Raw genomic sequence first — 16,225 nt, forward strand, 5'->3', positions numbered from 1 at the left:
CTGAATAGTGTGTCTCATTGCACCGTACTTGAATGGGATGTCGATATGCACTGAGCTTATGAATTCACCCTTGGATTCTGACATGAATATTCACAGGAGAACTTTGAATAGCTGAACTATGGTGAGTCATATTTTTCATAGATAACTGGTGCTAAACATTTCTGGCGTTGTATTTAACGCTTGTTAATTTGCGCATTGTTTTTCATAAATTACTGTAGTTCAGGGACAAATGTGTCTTGCATTTTCTGTCCCCTGGATATTGTATAAAAGGATGTCCTTTTATTTACTGAAAGTCGCCTAATAAAGCCTTAAAATCGCTGGCGAATAATGATTTTACAGTACGTTACACTGCTGCATTATCTAGAGCATAGTACGGCCGTAGTATATATTCAGTTATTTTAATGTCATACATATTACCCTTTCAAGTCTTCTGTTTCCAGACAGGGATCCCTAACCATGTAATTGCTAAACAGCTGGTGCGCCAAGCTGTTTAAAACATTAATTTAATAACCAACTGTCACAAATTATTAAGGGCCTTTGCGGTCTTACTTGAACTGCACGAAAAACAATGTATAATAATTCAAGATCTCCGTAAAAGTGATCTCAGCTGCAATGTACATACCGAGATTCATCCAAAATTCGCTCGGTATATGGGTCAGATCAAGGTTATTCATTCCCCGGACTAACAGCGTTTTGGAGTGGGTAGTGTAGAAATGCGTTCGGTATCTTCAGGTTGTGCTAAAGCTTCTGGCCCTTTTATCGGAATAAAAATCGCAGAGCTTGCAGATCTCTCGTCACTATCTCATCTAAACCATCGGGCTGAGCTGGACTGTGGCATTCTGGGAGTTGTATTTTGTTTCTCATAATTTTGTTCCATAATTTATCATATTGTCGGTCCTCGGCAGTCCTGTCTTATTTTGTCATTTCACTCTGGGGGGAAAAAACATTTGGCTTTTCGATGTGTGTGTGAAAATGAATAAAAAATGTAACTAGTTTTAGTTAATTTTTTTTATTCCACACGACTGCGGTGCGGGGAAGGGACGATACTATTTACTTAATTTAAGGTAACAGGTGCTTGGACCAACAATATATTCCGTTATATAGATGTCGGTTCATTGGCACCAAATCGGTAACTCGTGGTAGGCGATTTTTACCCCCAGGAGCATAATCCAGGCGCTAGCAGGGGGCGTGATTTACGCAGCCTCTAGCATGCTGAGTATAAATACTTATTAGTTCAGCGGCCGGTGCGAAGCTGCGCTCCTTGGCGGACGTCGGACGGCTACAGCTGCAATCCACTCCGGAAGGTCGCATGCAATGGCAGCGCCGAAGAAAGTCTGCCTTCTCGGCTCCGGCAACTGGTGAGTGACATACTCGCGAAATACAGGCTTCTTATCCTCTGGCTTCTAATCTAATGTTTGTTTATTTCATTTTCTTTAATGAGAAAGGTCTTTAGTATCAGTTTTATCTTGAAGTATCCAGAATGAATCATGAGATAGGCCTATATAAATTTAAATACTTGTATGTATTATCGCCTTTAACTTTAATCCCGCTAAGGCGCTGACGTGCGCTTTGACAACAGGTTGCCGGCGTATTGATTTTCTTGCGCAGTTTATCCGTGTAATGCCTGTACTTCAGTATAGCTTTGCCCTCCCCAGATAACACCACACCACACTTTTAGTGATGTAAGTTTTTGATGTTGCTCACCGACTACAGTTTTATTACTGTGAATATTGTTTGCAGATGTTTTTCGTATATTATGCTGTTATGCCCACGTATCAAACAGATTCGCCAACTTCTGGACGTAGCCTAAGTTTTTCATCTCTGTACAAGGGACGTTTTTAGAACCTTTTCTGTCTTGTTCGGTATGCAGTTCCGTCTGTTTTTGTTAGAAACGTTGCTGTACTGTTACTGTGCCGGTGCCGGGTCACAGAATTTGGTGTAACACCGGTAAGGCGCCGCCACCTGTCAAAAACCTTACTCTTCCTGATTATTTTGTTTGCGATATACAACTTAACCACATTTCCTTAATCATATCGATCAAAGATTAACCAGACTTACAAAATATGGCGTTATCGGTAATAATTATAAAGGAAATTGCTTCTGTCTTTAAATAATATTTTCATTTTCTGTTCTCTTGGCATGCTCAGAATTTTCCCGGCTTTTATCAAGAACAAACATTTGCTCAGATGTTTTGCTGGTTCTGTCACAGTCGGTCTGTTGAGTGGAAAGAGGCTGCGTGATACTTACTCTAACACACAAAGCCTATTGTAGGTTAATAATAGTCCACATTTTGCCATTTCAATTCAGTATGCTTTGTGTATGTCCACCTAATTATGACATCACAGGCAAAAGTTGTTTCTTGGTAGATTGTGGGGGATGCAATGGCCTTTCCCCCCACCCAAAAAACCTCCCAGGTCCCAGTGTTTACAAGACACATTATGGCAGGTATGATTGGTACCTTTGACAGCAGCTGGTAAAATACATTTTTGCTTTGTTACTCCTTCGTACTGATAGAAATTGGTACCTCAAATATATATATAGTATATATGAAACGGATGGTTTGATGTCCTCTTTTTATTGCTTTTTGTTAGTATTTTGTGTTTTTCTGTAATGTGCATCATTTTCTGTCATATTGTTCATTTTAAAATTTGCAATAAAAGAACATTGTTGCTGGAGGTTATTAAGTCCAGGCAGTCATGGAGATGGTGCCAAGTCTCAGTTTCACAATGTCTCTGTCCACCCAAGGGTCTCTTAATCTTCTTGCAGCATGTCACAGCTGCATTAGCCTGCTTGGGGTTCAGTCTTTAGTAAGCCTTAGTGAGTGGGTCAAAGGGTTGTCTTGGCGATCAGTGACCAAACTTGCTAGATAAAAAATGTTGCTGTACAGGCTCCTCCAGTTTCAGGATGCATGTACGGTGTACCAGTCAAAACCATACCCACAGAAAGGTTTATTAGTACTGTTCTCTACATTTTAGAATAAAGACATCAAAACTATAAAATAACATATATGGAATTATGCATTGACCAAAAAAAGTATTTTAAAAATTGTTCGGTGGGGGCAATTTGTTGTAGGTTGGGATTAAAAAGTTTGCCGGTTCAAATCCCTGGGTCCGCAGAGTGACCCCAACATTGGGCCCTGAGCAGGGAGCTTAACTTTCATGAGGTGCCTCCTGGGAAGCTTTTCCGACTGTCCTGAAGGAGCTCCCACATATTTTGAGCTCTCATTGGCCACTTTTCCTTCACTCTGTGGGTCAAAATCCTCCAAAACCATTTGTACTGTGTTTCGGTCAGGTGGCCAGGTCATGTGTGGTGACACTATCACTCTCCTTTGTAGGCGGCTTGGCATGTCCAAACTTTTGACTGAACTATTCATCCTTACAAACAAGGGTTTTTTCTTCTGATTCATCCCAGCAATCTTGAGTCAAGCCTTTATTATTCAGCTTAATCAATTACTATGCAATTTAGTTGCATTTCCTCTAACAGTTTATTAATAAGGAATTTTAAATGGTATTCTCATGGCTTGGGAACTTGCCTTACGTTGACTGTTTAATCCTGGACTGATGTGGGAGGTTAATTTGTGGGTAAATTATGTACGGACAGTGACCTCCTCATGAAGAGTGTCAGTACACCGTCGTACAGGGAACCCACACAGGCCATGTGCAGGAAATCCCGGATGCCTCAGTAGGACTCGGCCCTGCTTCTTTGCCCTTTGTGTGGAGATCTGAGACGGCCTGTGCACGATTTCACGGAGCGCGGGGGAGGGATCCTCGTGAACCCTCTGCTATTTCAGACTGCAGGATGTGACTTGTATGTCTGGGAGGTCAACAGAAAAGTACAGTGCTATTCATGTATGCCCAGACCATATGTGCAACCTTTAAGAAAATCCCTACCAGTTACTATTTAATTGAATTATTTGCTTTCTGCACAGGTACAGAAATACAAGTATATTGGAATTCTTGCACAGTTCCCACAGTCAAAATTAATAAAAAAAAAAAAAAACACTATTGGTTTCTACTATAAAATTAAATCACTAAATAAATTAAAAAATTGAAATAAAGTGCATTGAGTGACAGAGGTACCTGGGGGGATGAGGGTGATATAAGAGTCTGAATCCATTTTCTTTGTTTTCTTGTTGTGTGGTCAGAGTTTGGTACGTCCTCCATCTTGAATGTTATAAGCATGTGAGCACTCTATCAGGTGGTAAATATTCATGAAGAATGAAGAGATCTCCTGTTGCTGACATTAACTTCATCTTTGTTTTGCTTAATTATATGTATTTCTTTTTTTTCTTTTTTTTAAGACAAGTTTCTTTTGGACTAAAAAATCGTGCTTGTTTTCTCACCGCTGGAATGTTTGCAGTCATCTTTTTTGACCCCGATTTCCTGATCTGTATCTGCTAATAGTGGTTTAGCTCTGGTTCTTCACAGAGAAATGCAAAGCTAAAACGAAGTGCTTATTTTTCATAAGATATTCATAATATCATGCGTTGATAATATCATACATCATGGACATAAATTTCCAGGGGATGGGGGGCTGTAACTTCCCCAAAAATCAAAACCGGCTAATACACCCCCCCCCCCCTTCCCATGACCATGTCTGCCCCTAAATGGGTGTTGACCTCAACCCCTCCCAATGTTCAAACCAAGGTTATGCCCCTGTCATGCATATATTTTGTTTACTTTCAGTACACTACACTGGGATTTTTCTGCAGTAAATCTGTGGAGCCTTGCAGTTTTTACATTTTTGTGAATTCTAATTGAATTGTATGTCATGTGAAAAATGTGATGGGTATTCATGAAAGATTTGTTTCCTGTGGGCATCACACATGGTTTTTGTCCCTGTGTTGTAAGAGAATTGAACTCTGGACCCTGGCTTCCAGGTTGCATAGTGGGGTTGCCCTCTGGTCTAGTTTTAGACAGAAATGCATTGTGGGAAAGTATTAATCAGGGATGATTGCACAACAAAACTGCATGTGAAAGGTTAAAGGGAAGAAGTTATAGCAGAAATTAAGTGTTCGTAACTGCAGAGAGCTGCTCAAGGTGAAAGTGAAGTAAACAGCTGCTTAGGGCACAGTGGCCACCAGGGGGCACCCTCATCTGATCAGCCTGTCTGGTTGGGAAGGCTTATGTCAAATGAACAGTGGGTGAATCAAATTTTGCTTAGGCCCTCAACGGCATATTTGGGAGGATAACCCTTTGGTTTCTGATCTATGCTCTCCACAGGGGCTCTGCTATAGCCAAAATCGTTGGTGCCAATGTGGCCCAGAACCCCAGGTTTGACAAGACTGTCAACATGTGGGTGTTTGAGGAAGTGGTGAATGGCCGAAAGCTCACAGAGATAATCAACACTGAACACGAGAACATCAAGTATCTCCCTGGGCACAAGTTACCCCCAAATGTGGTAAGACTGATGCTGTGTGGTAGATTATTTCTATCCACTTACCAGATGCTTTTATCTAAAATGACATTGCAAGTGAGAAGCAGAGCAGAGGGTCAGCCAGGGTCCTTGGAGAAGTTGGTGTTCTGGGTCTCACTGAAGGGCCCAGTAGTGAAATCTTTCCTCTACCAGGTACAGGATTTGAACCCATAACCTTCCAAACATGGCCACAGATCCCAAACCAACTGAGTTATACACTGCCCTGACAGATCTGATTTAACTAAGCTATGGGTAACAACAGGATCTTAATGTATAAGAACTAGACCAAAACTCAAACATATTTGTGTATGTATTTTTGGTGGCTTTGTAGGATGAATCTCAGTAAATTAATATCACAGTTGGAATACACTGATAGTTTTTCGAAATCGAGCAACAAGATTGAAATCATTGCCTTTGAGCAAAAATGTTGAATGCTTCGAATTACGAAAAACTATGTGCCGTAATTTGGTTTTGCGGTCAAGCTGAGAAATCTAATAACTTCTTTATAACTTAATTTCCCACTGTATTGTTGTTGTCCCCCTGCACACAATATTTCTAAATTGAGAAATGTTTCCAAATACAGAAAGCCAAACAAATTAATTGCCCGGCAACATCATGAGGGAAAAACATCTTAAATTTACCTGGAGTGGTTTTAATTAGAGCTACAGGGTTTGATTTGACTCTTATTTGGAGGGCTGGTGAGCACATAGAATTTATCAAGGGCGACAGTTGGAATTACAGCATGGGCTATCGGCGAAATGAAAGCATTCTGTGAACAACGCCGCTGGCGGTGAATGAAGTACCACCTGGAATTGGAAGCACAAAGTACTCAATGACCTCCTGAGGGCACCCTTTCTTTTCATCTTGCAGGTAGCCGTCCCGGAATTGCCCAATGCCGTCAAAGGAGCAGACATCCTGGTTTTTGTGGTGCCACACCAGTTCGTCGGAAAAATGTGTGATAGCATCAAGGATCATATCAAGAAGGATGCCCTGGGCATGTCCCTCATCAAGGTGGCAGATCAGACACGCTTCAGCATGCTAATGAGTTTATGTCAAACGTCATTTACGGAGACATCATTGTCTTTTGGGGGGGAAATAAATTTGAAGATGCACATCTTCATATTTAGTTGATATAGAACATTTAATGAATATTTACGGATCAAGGACTCTTACCAGTACAATAAATTCAGGTATCTCTTAGTTGACCCTCAACTACGCTTGTTAGCCTTAGAAAGGTTCAGCATTAAAGGCAGTTTTGAATTGCTTTAGCTACACTGAAGGAAATATTTTGTCTCAGGGTGTAGATGAGGGCCCAGAGGGGCTGAAGTTGATCTCAGACGTCATCCGGGAAAAGTTAGGAATCACCATGACGGTGCTTATGGGTGCCAACATTGCCAACGAAGTTGCAGATGAAAAATTCTGTGAAACCACCATTGGTAAGATGTCTGGTGGAAAACATCTTTCATGTCTGTTTGATATTTTGGTGTCTTTGTGTTGAAGAGGCTCAACATTGAGGCGTCCGTTATTTTGATACACGACCCACCCGAGAAGCTAGAATCCTAAGGCAGAATCCTTGGTGCTTTGGAAGGGTTAGGAAACTCAGCTCAGGGAAAAAAAAACCTCTTACATCTTAATTACCCTGAATCTCATGTTCTTGAAATGGGTTCTTGGAGTCCAATAAACCCTTAAGCAATTGAAATTAAGAGGAATCCATAAAGAAAACAGTATTAAAATCCAGCAAAGTATTGGCTATATGAATTGGTGACATTTGTCTTAATCAGTTTTTAATCAGACGAGATTGGAGTTGAAAATAATTTTTATAAATATTTACATAAGCTGGCAAAAAAACAACATACATGGGACACAGGAGACAAAAATATCCACAGGCCTAATAGCTCCTTCAATGCACTAATGTTAATTTGCTAATTCCTATTGCTCATTCCAGTCCTGACTGGTGGTTACTCTGATGTCGATGCAGCTGTGTCTCTGTGAGGCAGTCGCACGTAATTGATAAGTTCTGTAACCTGGAGATCCTAATGATCTGCTGTTAATGTTAGACTTTCAGTGAATGATCTTTAGAGTGGAGTATATTTACTAAATACTGGATTCCCAAGGCCTCAGTGCACCCGGGGTCCTGGCCACAAATTAACCCATTTCGCCACAAAATAAATGATATATTTACTTGGCTAACAAAGGAACTATTGAAATCAGATTAGATTAGGATTCGATTGAACTTAATTGTCATTGTGCTGTGTACAGGTACAGAGGTAATGAATTGCAGTTAGCATCTAATCAGGTGAAAATAAAATATACACAAGTATGATTTTGAATAAATTATAAAATTTGTGTGCACCTATAGTGCAAAACAGCTATCTGTTGCTTTAAATCCCTCAAAAACATGGCAAAAATGTGTGCTGTACACACACAGCCCAAATTTCCATAAAAATGCTAACTGACATTAGTTGAAATCAAAATGAATGTGAAACATTTGCTCGTTGCCAAAAAGTGTGTTTCAGTCCTGGCACACTGAACTCTCCAGTGGAGTTACTGGAAGCAGCATTAAGCTTGTGATGCTATTGAATCCATGTACACAGGCAGTCAGAGCAACATCAGAACAAAACACATTTTTCCCCCTTTGAGGAAGAGACATGGCTTTAGTGTTGAATCCAACCCTTTTTAACACCAGTGTTAATTAAATGACAACTGTATGTACGATTTATCTTTAGTCCTGGGTTTGAGAACAAAAACATTTAACTCTTCTGCAGAATATACATGTACCAGACCTATTAGACTTAAACCTTCACAGTAATCTCCACAAATAACTTCATTTTAGATTATTATTATTGTTTTGAATAATAATAAATACTTTAAGGTAACACTTTACTTGAGGGGACACAAATAACGTAATAATATGCTTTTACTTTGTATTAACCACAAACTAAGTGTTGCTTACAAACTCTCATGTTTGTTCATCATTAATGACTGATCTGTTAATTCTGTAAACCTTAGTGAACTATTGAAGGAACTACCAAAGAACTACTGAAGGAACAAGTCATGAATAACACTAATGAACTATTGATCTCATGTTTGTTCATCATTAATGAATCATGACATCTTTCTTCTTAAGTAGCTACTATATTTGTTCATTATTTGTTCTTCAGTAGTAACTGAGTTACTACTGAATATTTGTCTCCCCTCAAGGAGTGTTGCCTACTTTTAAATTTAGTAAATTTGAATCTCAGCAAAAATGAGCTGAAAAAAGGAAGGTTCATGTGTTTTCTTATGGTTTATTTTCATTTAATAATTTAGGAATAAAAAATCTAAGATGACTGGTTAAATTTTCAATACAGTATGACAAAATGTTTAACTAGGGGAGTTGATAGCTGGAAAGGACTGACAGTGTGATTGTCAGCAGTCACAATCATGTCATGCCAATTAAAACAATCTTAACTGAAGTGAAACACAATGTCCCTGACAGTAAGAAAATGCACCCTGGGAATTGTAGTCAAGTAAACAGTGATATGCTCAGTGGTCCATGCAGGAACAAGATGTAATTTGGCTTGAAGTCCTGCACTGAAATCTGCAGTAGGACTGGATGCTAAATGGCATGCTGCTTTCTTCTCGGCGCACACACTTCTTTTGTTTCCTTCAAGGGTGCAAGAACAAAGAATACGGACCTCTGTTGAAAGAGCTGATGCAGACGCCCAACTTCCGCGTGACGGTGGTGGAGGAGTCAGATGTGGTGGAGATTTGTGGAGCTCTGAAGGTACGCTGACACTCTGGCCAGATGCATGTAAATTACTGGATGCTTTGGTCTGGAAACGAAGAATGGAACTAAGGATGCAGATAAGATATTAGTGTATAAATACCTGAATATAAGTGTATGAATATGGCAGCAAGAAGGTCCTGGCTTCGGCCCCCAGGTCAGGTGTAGGTCCTTTCTGTGTGGAGCTTGAATGCTCTTCCAATGTTCGTGTGGGTTTCCGCCAGGGACTCTGGTTTCCTCCCATAGTCCAAAAATGTGCACGATAGGTTGATTGGTGACTCTAAGTTGGCCCCGTAATTGTGTGAGTGTGACTGTGCGAGAGTGCACGCCCTGTGGTGTGTTGGTTCCTGCCTGCGCCCATTGTTCCCAGGATAGGCTCCAGTCCCTCCCGCGACCCCAGTTGGGATTAAGCAGTTACAGTGATGGATGGATGGAAATGTTCACAACAAGCCAGTTTTGGGTGAATTGGTCCCTGAGGTGTGATATTATGCGTGTCCCCAGCCTTGTGTCCTGTGCTTCCTGTGTGCTCACAGTAACCTTGGATTGAACAGGATATGGAAGATGCTTGGATCAATGAAATAGAATAGAATAGTATTTTGTGACACACAGTTAAGGACAGTGGATACTTACTAGAAAGTAATAATGCAGACCAAGTTTTTGTTTCAACCAACCAGTTGAGTTTAAAGCAGCGGTTTCAAACTACCAGCCCGCAGATCACTTTCACACAGCCGGCGTCCACATGTTCTTATTGTACTATTTAATATGGCCCTCAAATCAATCTTTACTTTGCACTAGGTATGAAATGGCTACTGGGTTCACGGTAAAATTCCAGACAGTATTACCATGTCCAATTTTAATTATCGTTAAAACAGTGCTTGATTACGGTGCTTTGAAAAACTTCCCAGATGCAATGTGGGTTTGTTAACTAATAGTTAACTATTAGCTCAGTGCATGACGTTGAAACTTGGGAGCAGGGGGAAAATGTCATGGTTTGTCTGTCTAACTTGCTAATAGTTTGTCAATAATGTAAACTGAAGCTTTGTGTGTTACCCCCTCTTATAAAGACACCACACACTGCCAGTGATGTATTGGAGACGGCATTTTTTTTTTTTTTGCCTCAGAGCAAGTTGAATGTCCATTTGCTAAGAATTCATTGTGTGCACATTTGTATTTATTTATTCTTGAAACAGAACAATGTAGACTAGTTTCCTTCTTCTGTATGGACTTTCCAGCATAACCACAATGTGACAGCATTATTTGTGTTTGTTTGAAGTTCAGTGAATAGTCGAGCTCTTAGGAGATGATGTGGTTTTCATATGTTTACATGGGTTTTTATGTTATCTTAATATTAATGCAAACAAAAAATACACACTGCTGCTAAACGTATTTGTGATTTTCAATGTAGAACCTGGTAAAATGATTATTGTTTGTGTATCAGTAGATTTTCAGCACATTTTAATAATACAGTGATAATACTGATAACTGTGATCATTTTGGTCACTATAATCATGAAATTTAAATTTTCATACCATTTCATCTCAGCTCTATACTAATGTTTTTTTTTCCTTTAATTGAGCAGAGGCTTGTTTTTTTTTATAGATGAGTTTCAATTTTCAAGTTGAAAAAGATGGGATTTTTTTTGTTGTTGTGTGATTCCTCTCATGGCCCCCTTGGGGGAGCACCTCATAGCCCCCAGGTAATTTGAGTTTGAGACCCCTGCTTTAAAGAGGTGTTCACAGTACTCAGCTGCTTGATTGAAACAAAATCTTGGTCTGGATTTTTACTTTCTGAACCTGAACGATCCACCTCTGGTGGAAAGTTTTGTTGGTATTGCTCACCGGATCAAGTAACAATAGCAAACAGAAGAAGATAACAGGATATAAATAGTATACAACAGAGAATGAATAATAAATAAAACGTAACGTATACGACATAGGATACATGTGCAATTTAAATGTAATACAGAATAAAGTAACAGGACATGAACAGATAGTTCACAATGCAGAAGACATGACTGACCAAGAAATTCCCCATTTGTTTGTCTACTTATGCATCAATTTTTTTGTCTTTCCACAAGAACGTGGTGGCGGTAGGTGCAGGCTTCTGTGATGGCCTCGGCTTCGGGGACAACACCAAGGCAGCAGTGATCCGTCTGGGGCTGATGGAGATGATCGCCTTCGCGCGCATCTTCTGCACCGGCGGGGCTGTGTCCCCGGCCACCTTCCTGGAGAGCTGCGGCGTGGCCGATCTCATCACCACCTGCTACGGCGGCCGCAACCGCAAGATCGCGGAGGCCTTCGTCAAAACGGGGAAGGTGAGGCTGCTCATGGGCGCGGCATCCGTGTGCCGTCATCACATCGGCAAACAGGAAGGGCGCAATGGCAGACATGGTGGGTGGGATTATTGTGAGCTGCCAATCACTGTCAGCTTTAACCCACTTCCTATTGATTACTCATTCCCATTGGAGGTAGAAGAGTGATTGACAGCACCTGAGAATCCTATACACTATGGGGGTTCAAAGCTGTGTTTCTTCCATTGCTTGCACAGGGGTTATAAATCTCTTCAAGCAGATCAACAAGGTGTCATTAAAGTCCCTCCAACTCCAGTGTATTGGATCCATGCTGTATTTTTCTCCCCTTTGCAGTCAATCGAGGAGCTGGAGAAGGAGATGCTGAACGGGCAGAAGCTGCAGGGTCCGGCAACGGCGATGGAAGTTAACCATATCCTCAAGCACAAGAACCTCGTGGAGAAGTAAGCAGTGTAACTGTTAAACCTGATGAATCTGACCAATCCTGACAGTCGTAGTCCTATTTCAGCCAAGCCAGTAGACCGGCTGACTATGCGAGCTGGTTCTGGGTAGCCAGGCAAATCCTGATGAAATTGTGTGGTTCCTGGGCTCAATCTCAGTACCAAGAACACAAAGACCATACTTGTGGTCTTAGTAAGACCGGTTTTGCAAGATCACAAGGACAGAGAACGCACCAACTGAGACAGATGCTGTTCCACCATGCTGTTTGCTCAGCTGATTATTATCATAGTATTTAATAAATGAGACATAATCGAAATGTCCAGTCTAAATGATTAAATATTCCTGGCAAGATTACTAGTGTTTTTTTCCACAAATAGTTTTACCATAGAATTTTCATATTTATTTCAGCTTTGTACAAATCATACACATGCCTATTAACCATTCCAGTTCAGCAGTTTCAGAAGCCATAAAGGTCAAAAACGGTGGGGAAAATACTATCTGACAGGAATGACGGAAACGTTACTCTGATTAAGGTAGCTCCGATTAAGGTAATACAGTTATGGTTTGTGCCTTCTTCCTCTGCCATCACAACAGCACGCAATGAATCATGGGATTGTTCTCACTTGGCAAGGACGCACCCAATGTATCCTTGATATCTGGGGTGGAGAAAGACCAGTATCTAGGGATTTTTAGTGTCCTCTGATCTTGTGATCTTAGTATTGGAACTGGTCTTCGGCAATGGAAAATGATGTAAAACGGGTACACAAGATCACAAGTACGGTCAAGTACGCATATTGAGATTCAACCCTGGATTGGTCCACACCTGGCTTCCCAACAATGAAGAGCATTCTCCTGTTCCTTTAGAAATGTAACCCTGCTTTAAGGGGGAAACATAAAAAGGTATATATATCACAAAGATGGACAGAGGTTATTTATGGTGACAGAATTGATTTTTTTTAATGTTCAATTCTTTGATGCAAGTGAGGCCCATATATTCCAGTAAATATGAAATAATATAACTTCTTGTGGCTAGTTCCCCATACTGCTATTGCACCAGAAGCAGGACATAAGTGCTTTAGAGGTCGTTTACATTTCAGGCGAAATGAAAGATCATTTATATTTGTCAAAAAGACAGAGAAGCTTGTGAGACGTGTATAAAATCATGGATTATGTATATCTGTCTTTGTATTAAAAAAAAAAAACTAAATGGAGCCTTTGTCTTAGATGTTCTCCAGTAATTCCTTAAGGATGATTTATTACTTAGCACTCTGCATTTTTAATTCTGGAAGAAGTGTAATGTTTATGAAGATGATCTAGTCCCTATTGTAAGTGCTGGAGATTTCAGAGATAAATGTTATTACAGAATTTGGTGCTGTCCTCTCTGTTGGTCACACCTCTTCTCCTGAAAATCTCATGGTCCCAATGACACCAAAATTTTGGCACTGTCTGATCCGGTTCGCCCTGATAAGATCATCACTCTGCCTTTACCACTTCACCTTATTTTCTTTTTTCTACAGGTTTCCTTTGTTCACGGCAGTCTACCAGATCTGCTATCAGGGACACCCAGTAAAGGAGTTCATCACCTGCTTGCAAAACCACCCAGAACACATGTAATCCTTTCTTCATCCACATGGAGGCAAAACCAGCACATGTTGAGGTGCACTGGAAGATGCTTTGGGAAGTTAATTAGCTCTAATAAATGTTTTCTTTCCCCTCTTATCTATTTTTCTCAAACAGGAAGTTGGTGAAATTAAAGTTTCACCTTTGGGAGATTTTCCACAAATGCTTTCTCTTAGGTTCCACCGATTCAATACTACCTGACTTGTCAGAGACTTTTTGGAGTTGATATCGAAATGCTTATCATGGCAAGTAAATAGAATATTTTTTGTAGTAGAACATCTAAAACATCTTAATTTTACTGGGCTAAAGGACACTCTTTGAAAAGGAACATTTGCACATCTTTGTGCCATTTTTATACATTTTATTTGTTGCCTTATTTGAGAACTTTTGAGCCTTGCAGGTTTTTAAACAGGAGTGCCTTACAGAGCCTGAAATACCCACAAGTCCATCACCTCACTGTGTCATGTTCCGTATTCTGACAATTAATTGTGTTGTTTAACCGGTTAATTGTGTCGTTTTAAGCCAGACTTCCTTCCCAGGTGCCTTTGTTTTGCTTGTCGTGTCTTTTTTTTTTAAATTTTATTTTAATCCTGTGTTTGTTTGTATCGTGTGTCAGGCCCTTCGTTTTTGAAATAAACAGCTGCAAATCTGTGTAATTCGGTGTCGTTTCAGTCACTCTGCACCGCTTCGTTAATCCCTCTCAGTAGTGTGGCTTTCGCGGTGGTGCATTGACACGGCCATAGATGTAGCCTGTGTGCTGTGTGCATTTACATGCCAGTGCTTTGGCCTCCTGGCATCAGGCCCTGCCCCTCCACTGCACTTCACTGCAATTTGATCACTATCTCATACTGCCTCTCCTGACACTCTGCACTCTTATCTTTTACCATTCTCCAGTCTTACCACCTTCCTCCCTGCTCATGTCACATGGATATCTTCTGCACCACACTTTTAAAGCCAATCCACTGACAATTTATCCTAAAAAAAATCCCTTAAAGGGCATGAAACCCAATGGTTTGCACCTGTATGATCAGGTTGCACCCGTTTTCCCCAAATGACTGAATTCTCGGATTATCTGACGTGTGTGAAGTTTAACTCTGGGGCCCCTCTGCTGCCGTTGGTGCCACCGCTGTGGTGTCGCTCCGCTGGAATGTGTCGACGGCGCAGCCTCGCTCAGTGACCCCAGCTAACGCAGTGCCCAAAGCACACCGACCCCGCCAGCTTCTCATTTCTCCTCCCGCTGTTTTTTGAGATTCTTTAAGGTATATGATTCATTTTGGAGGTAGGTGCTGGGGTGGTTGAGTGGGTAGTACAGTTGCCTGACATGTCCAGGTTCCACCTCTGCTCTATGTGTGTGGGGGGGTTGTATGTTCTCCCTGTGTAGCGTGGGTTCCCCCCCCCCCCCAACAGTACTGTGACACAAAGTCAGGCTAACTGGTGTCTAAAGACCAATCCTAAAAATGGTGGCGTTTATGCAAATGAATTTGCATATTGGTGGACTGGCGTCCTGTCCTGGGTCCTGTCCTGGTTATACCCACACTTTCAGCTCTGTGCTACCTGGGATAAGCTCCAGGAGACGATAAGTGGTTGAGGAATGGAAGATTTGACTGGGACCTAAAAACCCACATGTGCACAATTTTGGTTTATATGTCTAATTAGTTTTGAAGGCCACAGCTTAATCCTTTCATGAGTGTTCCTGCACACACAGGTCATCCTTAACATTTATAACATTCCAATAGTCACTTATCTGATCAGGATCTGCTTGATCTGGGTACACAGTAGAGTGAACCCTGGTTGGCATGTCGACACGCTCACGTCATACACTATGGACGGCTGGGAGTCATACATTGGTCTCAGCTGTGTGTCTTTGAACCGTGGGAGAAACAGAATAAAACAGGCAGAGCGTGCACACTTCACATGCTCTTAGAGTAACTTCGGAGCACGTCTCAGCTGTAGGAGTTCATTGGCATTTCCAGCACTAAGCTACATGTATATAACAGGGATATAGTCTGACCAAAACATTATTGGCACTATACTGTACAAAAGTGTCCTCAATTCTCTTCTATTTGATTCAGCATTTTAAACTTAAAACTATAAATTAAATCAGTTAAACACAATTATAAACAGAGATTAAATGTAAACGCTTCACTATGTCATGCATAACTTTACAAAACGTTTGTTAAACTTGACTTTAATAATTTCACATTTTATTTCTTCACTGAGCACTTTAAGTCAGCTGTCTGTTGTAGGTGACTGATAACCACTTTGAAAATCAACTGCCATTCGACTTCATACCAGCTGAAATTGCTGCCATAGTGTCTGAGTCAACTATAGCCATCAGGCACCTAATAATAACGACAGTCTATCGGGCAAAGGTGAAGCTATAATTAGCGAAACCAGAAAAAGGGTGTCAGATGGGTTAGACTGCTTAACTGAGGTCATTATATCACAGTGAAACACTGTGTACCTACTGTATACTACACTACTTTCAAAGAAATTCTGGGCTTGACAGCTTAAGATTGTTTTTTTATATAAAAGTTTATCCAGTACAGAGCTGTAGTGAGCACTAAAGACAATTTAGATTAACATATTCATCTAAATGCATGTTTTTTTTTTTTTGGACTTCAGGAGAAAACACACAGGGACAGGACTGAAGCCCCCATCCTCTGAAGTGAGAA

General features: G+C 40.7%; 1 protein-coding gene across 2 annotated transcripts; it reads left to right on the plus strand.

The window, feature by feature from the left end:
• Positions 1-57: 57 nt before the first annotated feature.
• LOC111835268 (glycerol-3-phosphate dehydrogenase [NAD(+)], cytoplasmic) lies at positions 58-14,206 on the plus strand. Of its 2 annotated transcripts, XM_023795388.2 has the most exons (9): positions 58-121; positions 1,234-1,358; positions 5,223-5,400; positions 6,286-6,426; positions 6,713-6,851; positions 9,069-9,181; positions 11,259-11,495; positions 11,826-11,932; positions 13,448-14,206. In XM_023795388.2, exons 1-9 carry the CDS (start codon positions 119-121, stop codon positions 13,542-13,544), a joined length of 1,140 nt encoding a protein of 379 aa, XP_023651156.1. In that variant the 5' UTR covers positions 58-118; the 3' UTR covers positions 13,545-14,206. The 2 variants fall into 2 exon arrangements, with proteins under 2 accessions (XP_023651156.1, XP_023651157.1); XM_023795389.2 differs by lacking the exon at positions 58-121 and having other exon boundaries at positions 1,135-1,358.
• The last annotated feature ends 2,019 nt before the right edge of the window (positions 14,207-16,225 follow it).

Source organism: Paramormyrops kingsleyae, chromosome 8 (genome assembly GCF_048594095.1).
Source record: "Paramormyrops kingsleyae isolate MSU_618 chromosome 8, PKINGS_0.4, whole genome shotgun sequence".
Lineage (NCBI taxonomy): Eukaryota > Metazoa > Chordata > Actinopteri > Osteoglossiformes > Mormyridae > Paramormyrops > Paramormyrops kingsleyae.

Excerpts from the sequence above, each read along its gene's own strand:
- LOC111835268 (XM_023795388.2), top strand. Across the intron at positions 5,401-6,285 it reads ACAAGTTACCCCCAAATGTG|GTAGCCGTCCCGGAATTGCC; the intron begins GTAAGACTGATG and ends TTCATCTTGCAG. Across the intron at positions 9,182-11,258 it reads AGATTTGTGGAGCTCTGAAG|AACGTGGTGGCGGTAGGTGC; the intron begins GTACGCTGACAC and ends TCTTTCCACAAG.